The sequence below is a fragment of the Aedes albopictus genome, chromosome 3, assembly GCF_035046485.1.
Source record: "Aedes albopictus strain Foshan chromosome 3, AalbF5, whole genome shotgun sequence".
Classification (NCBI taxonomy): domain Eukaryota; kingdom Metazoa; phylum Arthropoda; class Insecta; order Diptera; family Culicidae; genus Aedes; species Aedes albopictus.
In genome coordinates this window covers 415913831-415927110 of record NC_085138.1, presented here as the reverse complement: position 1 = coordinate 415927110, position 13280 = coordinate 415913831, and the positions used below count along the sequence as shown (strand labels likewise).

General features: G+C 37.1%; 1 protein-coding gene across 1 annotated transcript; it reads left to right on the top strand.

The window, feature by feature from the left end:
- Nucleotides 1–5916: 5916 nt before the first annotated feature.
- Nucleotides 5917–12016, top strand: LOC109622286 (inactive CLIP domain-containing serine protease A28). The gene is made up of 5 exons (XM_029877051.2): nucleotides 5917–6071; nucleotides 8609–8694; nucleotides 8763–8789; nucleotides 10771–11194; nucleotides 11442–12016. The coding sequence occupies exons 1-5, from the start codon at nucleotides 5961–5963 to the stop codon at nucleotides 11964–11966; spliced, it is 1173 nt and encodes a 390-aa protein (XP_029732911.1). The 5' UTR covers nucleotides 5917–5960; the 3' UTR covers nucleotides 11967–12016.
- Nucleotides 12017–13280: the final 1264 nt, after the last annotated feature.

Sequence of the window (13280 nt, the reverse complement as noted above, 5' to 3'; positions counted from 1 at the left end):
GAAATAACTATTTGGACTATGAATATGATGACCGCACAATTTCTAGGCCATTGCGTTACTGTTTAGAATAGCGTTATCGCGTATCGTGTATCGCTTTTACCTGTGATGCAATTTGAGCTGCTTCTTCTACGGTGGCAAAGCTGTCCAGGTTAACCGGTTAGCATTCGTATTCTTTACGAATTAGATGAGGTTATCGACGTCCATTGACTTCCCTGCAGCTGGAAGTACTGATCTGATTTCTCCATCACCCCACCAACCGCGCCTTCTAGGCTTCGCATGTTCACCGAATCATCCGCCTCCAGGGCCTCGTACTTCTTACTGGTACACTCCGCTTCCCCGAATAAAAAATACAGTAGAAAAACTGAATGTTGTATTGTAACCGTACTATTTAAAACCATATTGTTACAATAAACACCACTGTAAAAATAAAAAATACAAAAACAATAAGATGTAATGTTAGACACCATACAGTGAATTGTAAATGAGATTTTTACAATATACTATACGGGTTGTTAAGTATCGTAACAATATAAAAAAATATTTTTCTCCATATATATTTTTTTACAAAACCATACATTTTATTGTAAATGAATTGTTCGAAATACTGATACGTGGGCTTTAATATACCGTACATTGTATGGTACACGTATGGTTTCAAACAATAAAATGTACCGTAAATATATTGTTTTTAATTCTAATTTCACTACTGGTTATAAATTTAATCATGGTTTTGGAATGGTTCTCTTTTGTTATGTTGTATTGTTTTACATTAGATAAACCATATAATGTTATATTATCTCGTCATGTTCCTTCGATAATGGCAGTTCTAGCCAAACTAACCTAAACTCGTCTAAGTCTGAGTAGCCTCTCATTGCATTAACAGTTGAAGCTTAAGCTCCCATGTCCCACCAGCCAGATAACCGGGTTTTGCAAACTAAGCATTATTTGTGGCAACACTTTGAGCGGCATGATGGAACTATGCCTAGCGCGCTAAGTGTTATTAGACCACTAATGTAGTTGCATGAAGTGGGTGACGAGGTACATAAGTATCATTACAGCGTGCTTAACCATTATTGCAATATTGAGGCTCCAATTTGACTGAACTATGAAATGTGTACATAACAACTCATGAGAAAACTGTCAAGTTCGATTCAACTATAAGTTAGGTTAAAAAGCGAAGACGACCTTATTTCAGAAGTCGTTTTAGTGTCCAGTCCAGTCCTTATGTTAAAAATGTCAAAGATAAATCGCATTTAATTCGGTTGTTGTACAAGGCAATTTCACATGAGAGAAGAAGAGAAAGAATAGTGTTGAACTCATCCACTGATTTACGGTAATCTGGCCTGCGTCTTTCCGGGTTGACCTACATTCGTATTCCTCTCATCGCACTCTACATACCTAGCCCACCATATCTCTTGGATATGCAGTCCTTAGGACACCTGGTTTACCACTTTATTTAAACATTTTATTGACTTTAAATAGATGTTTCAACTTATTCACTTTTTTCTCTTTCATTTCCTTTGCAACAAAAATGTCACGGACATCAACAAAACAAAGCACGGAAAAAATCATAAACTGAATAAAAAATTAAAAATGCACGGAAAAAGATTGTTTCGGAATAGTGAATGATTCAAACGTAAGAAAAACAGTATAATATATTGTTACATAAAGATCGGATGTAAATGTATAATAGCTACCAATGTGCAAAGCTTTTAGCAAACCATTCCATTACAATACACTATATTGTAGCTGGTACACTGTATGGTACAGGAATGGTTTTCACCAAATACCCTATGGTTAGTTTTTATCCGGGTCTATTTCGAATGCTGCCTTCTTTTTTTGAATGGCTTGCTCCCCCTCGAGCCGCTGTAGAAGAATTCTTCTGCAACCTTGATAGTATTCGTGGCATTACTTCATATCGTGTTCGGTTCCGCCTACCAACATGTACTTTGTTTTCGAAGCATCCATCAGTTCGACCTTCGCTGCTTCGCATTTCGACAGGTGTACACGTGTACAGCTATGCCACTGCTCCAAATTGTCTCCCCTACGTTTTCCTCGCCATTCAGATGTGCGCCGAAGTGATGCTTCCACCATTGAATCACTTCATGTGCGTCTGTCAAGAGGTTCCCGTTCTTATCCTTGTACGTTGTGACTCGTGGCATGAAACCCTTGTTACTTGAGAACGGTAAAGCAGTTCCATTTCCTCGCACTCCACTTCCTTCTTCTGTCGGGTTCCATGCTGAAGCATTATCGTCCGCGATACGTTATTCTCCTTTAAAATCGTTCTACACCTTAATACACTATTCGCTCATCGAACCATTTCTTTTCATGTACAGTAGACGTTCGCTCGGTGCAAATGATTTACCTGCAATGCTTTTTAACTGAAAGTTTTACTGAAAGTACACCTTGTGTACTTATAACCATAGAATGGTCAAATTTTTGACACATTTATTACTATGACCTGGTGTGATGGTTGAAGCACGTGACTTTCACACCGCAGACCTGGAACCGAATGTCATTTTAGGAAAACTTAATAAAAATGTGAACTTTTTCAACTAACAATCGCCAGCCGCAAACAAGCATGCATGCTGAATTGTTGCTTTATAATAGTAATTATAGCTGAATCAAAATTATTCTGTACACATTACTGTACAAATGCTATTTCAATTGAAAAAGTAGCCAATGTTCAACTTTTCGTATTGGTAATAACAATGATAATTTAAAACACTTTTTAAGCGTTAATGAGATTTTTATTCGACTCGCAGTAATTCCTTTACAACATAGTTTAACAAGACTTTTTTCTGCTTTTTGTTAAGTTCATGTAAAATTTAGCACATGTATCTGAATAATGTGTTTTTCACAAGTCAAATAAGCGCTTTCGTTTCATCATACTTCGACTCAGAGTACATGATGAAAAAACACGTGATTTTTACTGAACAACAGCTGAATTAATCTGTAGTTCAGTCGTTAACCATAATGTCTGTGCTAATTCACCACTGCTGAATAGGAATCGAAGTCTGATTATTATTAAACTATGGGAAGTTTATGTTTTGATTTGAGCGCTGCAATTCATCATTGCAAGGATGGCACAGATAGGAAGGCATGCGGCTGACAATCGACGTGTCTCGAGTGCGAATCTGGATTTAGATAAATTTATGTGTAGTTATTATTTCACACTATTTGTTCACATCATTTAATTCCAATCATAAACTCTCGTCGAAATTGAAAATTTTGCATTTTATTTATTTTTATTCATTTTTGCTAAAGCTGAATAACAGCTTTACTATATAAGTTGTAAAACAATTTAACAACGAACAGTTCAGTTGGTACACAACACTATGCTTTATAGTTTCTTCAAATGTGTGGACAAAACCCGAACAAAGGTTGTGCCTGAAAATTATCCAAATGTTATTCAGCATCATGCTGAATCAATTCGTCGTAAAGGTGCTTGTAAAATGAGTGATTGTTAGTTGGGTTACTACTTCATTATCCCGTTTGACCTCATCTAATCTAAACACTTTTTATAGTTTATTGCATTGCTAACTGGACTGCGACAGAGTGCGGAATCTTAACCCTCTAATACCCAATCCCGCCTCTAGACGGGGTATAGTTTGAGCATTTTTGTAAGTTTTGTTTCGTGGAAAACCAATTTTTTTATATCTTTGGCTGATATTTAAAACTGTTCTGTATATGGCACCAATATATGGTGTATTTTAAAGCGTATTTACATTTTTTTTAAATCATTGAAAAATTGGAAGTCATTCTGGAAGTCATTGTTTAGTTTGCATTGAATCGCTACAATTAACATATTTTAATTTTTTCCCAAGGCATTCTCTCCTTGTTCAATAGTTTAAGGGAATCGAATACACTCTAAAATTATTTTCCTTAAAATTACACGGAAAATAAAATTTTCTCTGTAAAAAATTTAAAATAATAATAAATCAACAATAATCATAAAATCTCAAAATGTTTTCATCTCAAAAAATCCGTTCCCCAAATTGGCTTCCAAGAAAAATATAAAAGTGTGGGGATGTTCAAAAACAAAAATTAGAAAAATCAAAAACTGAAATTCACGAAATCGAGAATTAAAAAGAATCATCTTCCAAAACATATTCAAATCGATTTTAGATGACGAAAAATGATATTTAGATTAAAATCAAAAATTTGGGTATTAGAGGGTTAAATAAAAGTGCGATATTGCATCAAATCGTTGCGCTGTCTTCACCACACTTATTCATCATGAGCTATTAAATAAGTGCAGTGAAGACACCGAAACGATCTGACACCAAATCGCACTTTAATTTGAGATTCCGCACTTCTCCGTCGCACTTTTAACTACCGCCAGTCGGGGTGACATTGGGCCTGGGGGGTAACTTTGGGCCAAAAATCAAGAAAGATGTTTCGCTCAAAATACTATCATTTATCGAAGTGATGATCAAAAAGTGAATAGTATATGGTAAATATAAGTTGCGTTGGCCATCCGGTGTAGAAAAAATTTTCCATTAAGAAAACGTGATGTGAATTTTATGGTTAGGAGTACTGTACAATATCGTTGTTTTAAAATGCCCAGTAGGAAACAGCTAAATACCGAACATGTAATCAATTGCTGTTTTCTAAGTGTATTCAGTAGTTGTTTTGTTAAATAATTTAAGTTTTCTTGATTTAGTAAGCTATTTTGCATGAAAAACTTTTTTATTCAAGCTGTAGTACAAATAGTTCATTTTGGGGGTGACTTTGGGCCATATAAAAGCAATGCAATCAGTACGAGAACCCTACAAATGTGAATTAAAACAACTGAGAGTATTCACATTATTTTATGCATAATACGGTGTAATATTTTGGAAATAAATGTTAGATTCATGCAAAACTAAAATAAATGCATATCAGCTTCTAGGTAGATAATACAGAAATATTATTTTCGTCTTTTGAGAATCCTAGATGGAGTTATGTTTAAGGGATGGCAGATGTATTGTATTGGATCCTTGATCGTTTACAATGAATGTGGTCAAATTTTCAAGTTTGTTTGTCTGTGATGTTATTTTAAAGTGACTAGATACTGATAGGTTGTGCTCAAGTATCTATTCTATAGTTTTCATTTGCAAGCAATATTTTATCACATTGAGCTGTTTTGTACGAGTTTTAGTGTTTGGCCCAATGTCACCCCCTAGAAGGGGTGAAATTAGGCCAATATTAATTAAGCTAAATCATTGTCAAAATTAAAGTTGAAGCATTTATACTTAAAACAATCCTAAATAATATCAAAATGAAGGTGTCTGCTAATTTCAACATTCATTTGGAGCTAAAATATTGTTGGAAAGACCTTCAATGGGATGGACTTAGCAATTTTGGCCCAATGACACCCCCACTGACGGTACGCAATGCGCAATAATTTGACTCCCTCTAATCTGCACATCGTTCAAACTAAAAATGGTTCAAACGTCATTCTGCTCATGGAACAGGGTGAAACGGAACGCAAAATAAAAAACAAAACAGCAAAAACGGTTACCATCAGTGGGTTTTTTGATGTCTACAGGGTTACTAGAAGTTCAAAATAAAAAAAGAAAGCCTGGTGATCTCAAGGTTCTTGGTTCAAATCCGGCTGCCAACAAAAACTTTTTTTAATTGTAAATCGGGTCCACGGTAAAATTGAAAACATTAATCTGTTGAATTGAAACGAAACTCAGTCAGCACAAATTTAGTGGCGTTGTGTATTTATTTATTTAATTTTATTTATTTAAATTGATCCTCAGAATAGTAATTTCAACCTCAAGCCGTCTTTCAGTGTAAGTTAGCTTTTGAGACAAAAAAAAATGTTGCGCTGTGTTATCATTAGGGCCTACTGAAATGTTTGGCCAGCATTGCTCGATTACTCTCAACCTGTTGCATCGACATCCATTCACTCAATTCAGTTTCCTAGTGACCGTTGTGGTGAGTAGGCGATACATCGAACGTATTCAAGGATGAATCCGATCTGCACGCTGCTGATCGGCTTAGCGTTGATAACGGCCTGTGGAAGTTTTGTTTCATGCGAAGAATCTTCGGAAGAGGCCAACGGTTCTAAAGACTTAAAGGTATGGAAACAAAAATGGTTTGTAAAACGAAACTTTGTTAAACGCGCCGATTGAGTTTTCAGAATTGATCATGATAACAAAGTTTGATAGAGCCCATATAGCACGAATATTCAGCACGATTCCCGGTTGGTCCAGGAAGAAACTTTTCGTAATGGAAATTTGCCTGATTCCCTTGGGCATAGTGTTTTCAAGCCTGTTAAACGATGTGCACATGTAAAAGTTTTTTTTTCATTTTGGCAAATTTTATGTTTTTAGCCATATGCTAATTCTGCACAGAATAAAACACCACCATGAATACTTTTTTTTTTGTTTTTATTTACATATGTGTATTTTAACTAGTTGCTAATTCTACACTCTAACCATGAATACGAATCAAACCGTGCAAGACTCATGCTGCAATTCATTTATGCATTTCAGTTTCATAATTTCAATTTTATATAACTCATTTCAGTATCATAATGGCCAAATTTTCCGCACTGTTTTATTATGTAACTAAAATGAGATGCATAATGAAAAATAGTTTAATAATATAATATTATTAATATTCATAATGCAACTCAAATGATTTACATTTTGAACATTATGCAACCCAAATGTGTTGTATAATGAAAAAATCATTGCATAAAATTTTGTATGGAACTCGTTGCAAAACTCGATTTTTCAGCACGAGTCGTACATTTATGCAACGAGGCTTGCCGTTACATAAATAACTATTTTATATATAAATAGATAGCAATTGAACTAACAAGTCTATAATGCGAAACCTCAAATATGTGCTCAAATATGACTAAAATGTATGTTAACGTTTTTGCTCTTGTTTGAAGTTTGCTCACTACCGCCATCTAGTAGCGACCCGATTAAACACAGTACGTTAAGCATTAGGCGATTACGTTTTCGTGACGATGTTTTTAACCCTAAAAGGGATACCTTCATGGCCTCAGTTTCGTCACCTCGCTGAGTATGTTCCATCAAAGACGAGCTCTGAAAGGCGCCTGGGGTCCAATGGACCCCAGGTATCCCTTTTAGGGTTAAATGAAATTTGTTCTATGGTTGCATCTGTTTCTTTGTGGTACAATTGTGCATGTACATGTTCAAAAAAAGGAGTGAAATCTGATTGATTGATTTGTCTTTATGCCCTTGGCTGGTTCGTCTCTCGTGAAAGCTGTTTTCCATACAAAATGGAAAACTTTGGCATGATGTAACTTTTTTCTCCTATGAGCACTGAGCTTGCCCAGAAATTCGTCGAGAAAATTCGAATTTCGACGCAAAATGTACTCCACGCTGAACATACAGTTGTCCTGATATCTCTGAAGTCTCGGTCGCGGCTGATATCGCATAATAAAAGCATAGTGAAAAAATGAAATACATTGTTATTTCCAAAACTGAATACAACTTTTAAAACATGCTGGGAAATCCTACTGATAATTTTACCGATTACACATGCACATTGTGATTAAAGTGGGAAGGCCGGAAATAACACACCGTACACTGAAATTTCACAACGCATGTGTTTACAAATACGAAAGAATTGCACATAATCGCAACGCATATGGTTTTCCCACGAAAATTTGTATGTCCAGTGATAAGGTAACAAAACGAAACAAAAATAGATAGGGTAGATATCTTCTTTGCCATATGCGCTAATTCCCGTCATATCAGATGGAAAATAGCCAATAATTACAGATTTGCCAATGGCTCATCGCAAGGTAGCAAAAATATGTAGGCTATCAATAACTAACTCTTATATCACTAAAAAATCGAAAAATTTCGCAAAAGTTCACGTTTCAATTTCGCTCCACTTACGAGTTGACATGTTTTTTCTCGTTTTGCATACGATGAAGGCAACCACACCAAAGCAGACGCTAGCCGAATTGCTCTTCATCATCGCTCAATTTCAACTTCGCTAGATTTACTTGTTGAATCAACCATCAATTCACAACCCACAAAAACTCTTTGGCATTTCAAAGTTGCATTTCACTGCGGGAGAATGCAGCAAAAGCTGTTAATTAAAATCAAATCAATCGCTTTTTCCCGACATTACCGGTATGTACGAAACATCGTACATATTTCTCAACCACAGAGAAAGATTTCTTCGTTGCATTACTGTGATGGCGTATTTTGATCTGATGGGCAAAATATGAATTGACATATTTTGGACATTATTCTAAAGTTACATCCATCTCAATTCAAAAGCTTTGCAACATCTTCACCGTATTCGTGAGAGGATTTGTCATTCTTTTCCCACCGGAAATGTATTCGGCACATCGCAACAAACATTTTAGCTGTATAAGAGTTGAACAAACAACTCTTAAGCAAACTTCAGCTTAATCCTTTGGAGCTGGAGTTTTTGCCAGTGCTGCCGCAACCGCGCTGGTGTGTTAACACCACGTTTGTTATGCTCGGTTTCATCGCCAGGGTCATATTGACCCCTTTCGACTCCAAAGGGTCAAGAAACTGTTAGTCAGCCATCTCTGTTTCTTGAGATGATACACATTACATTACATTGAAACAATGATTAAACTTATTTCAAATTCCAGAAATGTCCCAACGGATACTGTGTTCCAGGTCATCTTTGCACGAATGTATCGAACAGTTTTAACAGCAACAATATCACTGGGATGCGGTAAGTCATTCTGCAAGCATTTAATTCACTCTCTAATGTTGATGTATATTTTGTTTTTATTTCATTAGATTCGACGACGACTCAACTGATGAGGAGTAAGTTGTTTCATTTATCATATCACTATTCACAATACGAGCCTTTTAATGAGCTACAAAACCACTTTATCAAAAAAAGGTGTGTTGTTTCAATGAATACTATGAGCACAGACAAAAAGACGAAACATTTGCGAAATTTCCATCGACCACGCTTTTAACGATCATTTTAAATTTTCATAGTTGTGGCTTTCACAACCAGAGGCGCTCGCATCGTTTTTCTATGCGTTTGACGTTTTACACTAGCGCCTTCTGTTGACGACATTGCACAACACAGTGATTCGTTTCCACCAGGTGATGGTAGTGTGAACTGGGCGATGGATTTCCATGAAAATCGTTCAAGGTGTTACGTCTGTTTGTCTGTGCTATGAGTGTGATTCGGCACAAATCGCTTGGTTGAAACCTTGGTTATTCTTGGTTGCAAGCATAACTTGTAGACGTTGTATGATATTATGTTCTCAGTTCAAAACCGAATTAGCGACATTTTTTCTTTTACTTTTCATTAAATACAATAATGTCGGAAGTGACGCGTTGTATTTTACACCTGGTACTGTATAAAGCGCGCCACTTCCGACATTGCGTTTAAGGACAAACGTCTTGAAATCCCGTTTCAACAGTGCACCAGAACTTCGGACGCACAAATTTCAAGAAGCAAGCTTAAATCAACAGTGCCTTTCATTATGCTGTTTTTGTTCACTTGTATTTAAGAAGCTCAAAACGAGAAGCTGGTGCGCTGGTTTTGTTTACGAAGAGATTTGCGCTTTAGAAATCGTGAGTAGGTATCAAAATTGGCCATTGTGGCGGCCATTTTGGAATTCTACAAAGTCTGTCCTTAACGCAAAAGCAGCGAAAGTGAAGGAAAATATGTCGCTAATTCGGGTTTGAACTGAAAACATAATAGATTGACACTGTGTTGTGGATGTTGGAAGGAAGGGAAACTGTTTTCTGATTCTGGCAATGGCTATTTATGAATCAGTAAAGAGAAGAGGGATAAAGCAGATAGAGCGACACAAAGTAGACTAAAGAAGCACGCCAGGGATTGAATCCAGGACCATCTGCATACGGATCAGAATCGGTAGCCGCTAGACCACCAAGCCCGTAACAAAATTACAAGAACTAAATGTTACTGGCTAGACCACCAGCGTTTTGACGCTGGATCAGTTAAAATATGATAAGAATGTAGAATTCAGGTCAATATCATGTCGTTGACTTTTGTCCACAGAGAACAGACATCCAAGTCCAGTTCCGAAATTGTGTAAGGAATTTAACGGCCATTTGAAATCGGCAACACAAGTAGCAATAGCGTGGCGCTGCAATCGGTTAATTTCCCATACTTATTTAATTCACCACTTGAAATGTTTCAATTCACCACTGACTGTGGCAATATGGTGTTTGGTGGCGTAAGTGTTGTCATCGTGTATTGGTTTGCAACCTTACTCAAGTAAAGATTCAAATCTTTACACAGCTTTGCGAATGAAATTCGTTCTAACCTGGATGTCTGTTCTCGGTGTTTTGTCATTGATCTGATTTTTATGGCTTTATGGCGATTATGAAAGCAGTATCTATATCACAGAGAACAGACATCCAAGTCCAATTCCGAAACTGTGTAAGGAATTTAACGGCCATTTGAAATCCGCAACACAAGTGGCAATAGCGTGGCGCTGCAATCGGTTAATTTCCCATACTAATTTAATTCACCACTTGAAATGTTTCAATTCACCACTGACTGTGGCAATATGGTGTTTGGTGGCGTTAGTGTTGTCATCGTGTATTGGTTTGCAACCTTACTCAAGTAAAGATTCAAATCCTTACACAACTTTCCGAATGAAATTTGTTCTAGCCTGGATGTCTGTTCTCTGTGTCTATATGACAAGACTGATATTGCATATATATATAAACTAGATTGTGTTATGATTAACATTATTATATCAAATGAGACAATTCCTACTAAATTTAACTGCGTGACATGTTAAATCTTTTACAGTCTACAACACGATCCATGTGAATCACATTTGCAAGTATGTTGCGTAGTGACTGTTGGTGTTCCTCCTGAACCGGTTGAGCCAACCACAGGGAAGCCTCTGCCGGATTATGGTAATTCAAATGATACTATCAAGCCGCCAACTCCATCTTGTGGCAAAAATCGCCTCGAGGGTTACATCTACCGGATTAAAAATCGTGGCAGTAGTCAGTTTGGCGAATTCCCTTGGATGGCAATGCTGTTGCAGCGTCGAACTCTTCTGGGCATGGATACTTCACAGTACATTTGTGGTGGATCGCTTATCCATCCACAAGTCGTTCTAACCGCCGCGCACTGTGTTAAGAACTTCGCTGACGCGTTGGACACTCTGGTGGTTCGATTAGGCGAATGGGACACCCTAACGGAAAATGAGCCATTGAAACACGAGGTATGTACCTTACATCATAGAAAACGGGACATTCAGCATAAAGTCATTTGACATAATTAATCGGGCGTCACCATTTGGCATAATTAAAAAACGCACTTCCTTTATACCAAACGACCAAAGAGAACAGACGGCTAATTACAAATCCATAACCGTTGGAATGCCAGTTTTTATAAATAATAACTGTTATGGCAAATAAGGGGTATACTCGGTATGATATTTGTATGGTACCTACTCCCTCCTATTTCAGAATCGAGCTGTCCGGAAGATTATTCTGCACGAAAATTACGTGGAGCGAATGGCCCACAACGATTTGGCTTTGCTGATCCTGGATCAACAGGCTAACCTGAACGTTCACATCAATCCGATCTGCCTGCCAAATGCCTACGACAACTTCGACGGCCAGCGGTGCATGGTTTCCGGATGGGGCAAGGATAACTTTAACCCCGATGAAAAGTATGCGGAAGTGATGAAAATGGCAGAAGTGCCGGTAATACCACGAAGGAAATGCAAACAACTACTCCGGTCCACCAGCCTGGGTCCGTTCTTTCAACTTCACATAAGTTTTATGTGTGCCGGAGGCGAAGCTGGTATGACCATGGGTAAGGGAGATGGAGGTTCGCCGTTGGCATGTCAACGCGATGGGGTGTTTGTCCAGGCCGGATTCCTGGCTTGGGGAGTTTATGGCGATAAGACGAACGTTCCCGAGGCTTATGTAGGTGTTTCTAGATTCGTCGATTGGATTAAGGAGAATATACAGGCAGAAATAATGTAGACTGCCAAGAATGAAGGTTTGGAATAAAGCACGACATTGTTTCCTTAAAATAGTTATTTGTACCATTAATATGATGACCGCACAATTTCTAATCAAATACTAACAATAATAGTGAACGTTCTTAAAACATATCGGGCAAATTATTGAAAGATTATTCTTTAAGAGTTACGTCTGTTTGACTGTGATTACACATATATCTTGTATTTAAGCGCCTCCACGAAGATAATGTATGCCGAAGGAGGTCAGAAATTAAATAGATATTTCCATTACGAAAAGTTCATGAACCGACCAGGAATCGAATCCGTCACCCTCAGCACGCTGAATTAGCACGTGTTTACCGCTTCGCCTATACTTCGCCTATAAGGGCCCTTAAAATAATTATAAAACTTTTTAATACTATAAACAATACGTCAAATTAAAATCTATATTTTGTACGAAAAATGCAAAAATAAATCTAATACCATCATCTGGAGTCGAATTCTTCTTCTTCTTCTTCGTGGCTCTACGTCCCCAATGGGACTTGGCCTGCCTCACTTAAACTTAGTGTTCTTTGAGCACCTCCACAGTTATTTATTGAAGGGCTTTCTTTGCCTGCCCTTGCATGAATTTGTATATTGTGAGGCAAGTGCAATGATACACTATGCCCAGGGAGTCGAGAAAATTTTCCCGACCGGAACGGAAATCGAACCCGCCGTCTCCGGATTGGCGATCCATAGCCTTAACCACTAGGCTAACTGAAAACCCGTTCAATTCAGCCAATAATATCGCCGTTAATTCTTAGAAGGGTTCGTGGAAGAGTTTTTAAATTATTTTTTTTATTAGTTCATCCAAAGATTTTTTCACTAAATTTATCAATGAGTCCATTAAAAATCCCCTCGAATTCAGTCATAAATTTTCCTGGAGTCTTCAAAAGGATATCTCCAATTTTTTTTGCGAATTTTCTTAGAAATTCTTCCAATCATACTGCCGGCAATTCAGAAAAATATTCGAATAAGATTTTTTTAACTACATATTCTTGAAGGAGTTCCTTCAAAGATTGTTCAAGAAATTTTTCATATGATTTCTTCGTTCGTCCAAACAATCCTACAAGAATTTTTACTAGGATTCGTCCAGGAATTCTTTCCTGCATATTTCCAGGATTTCTTTTAAAGAATCCTCCAGCATTTTTCAACGCTTTCTCCAAGAATCCTTTCAAAGATTCCTTCAGAAGTTGTTCCAATAATTCTTCCAGTAATGCTTCCAAAGATTTCTCCAAGGATTCTTGCGAGATCTTTTTCAACAAATCATCAAAGAATTCTTTCATGGAATTGTTCC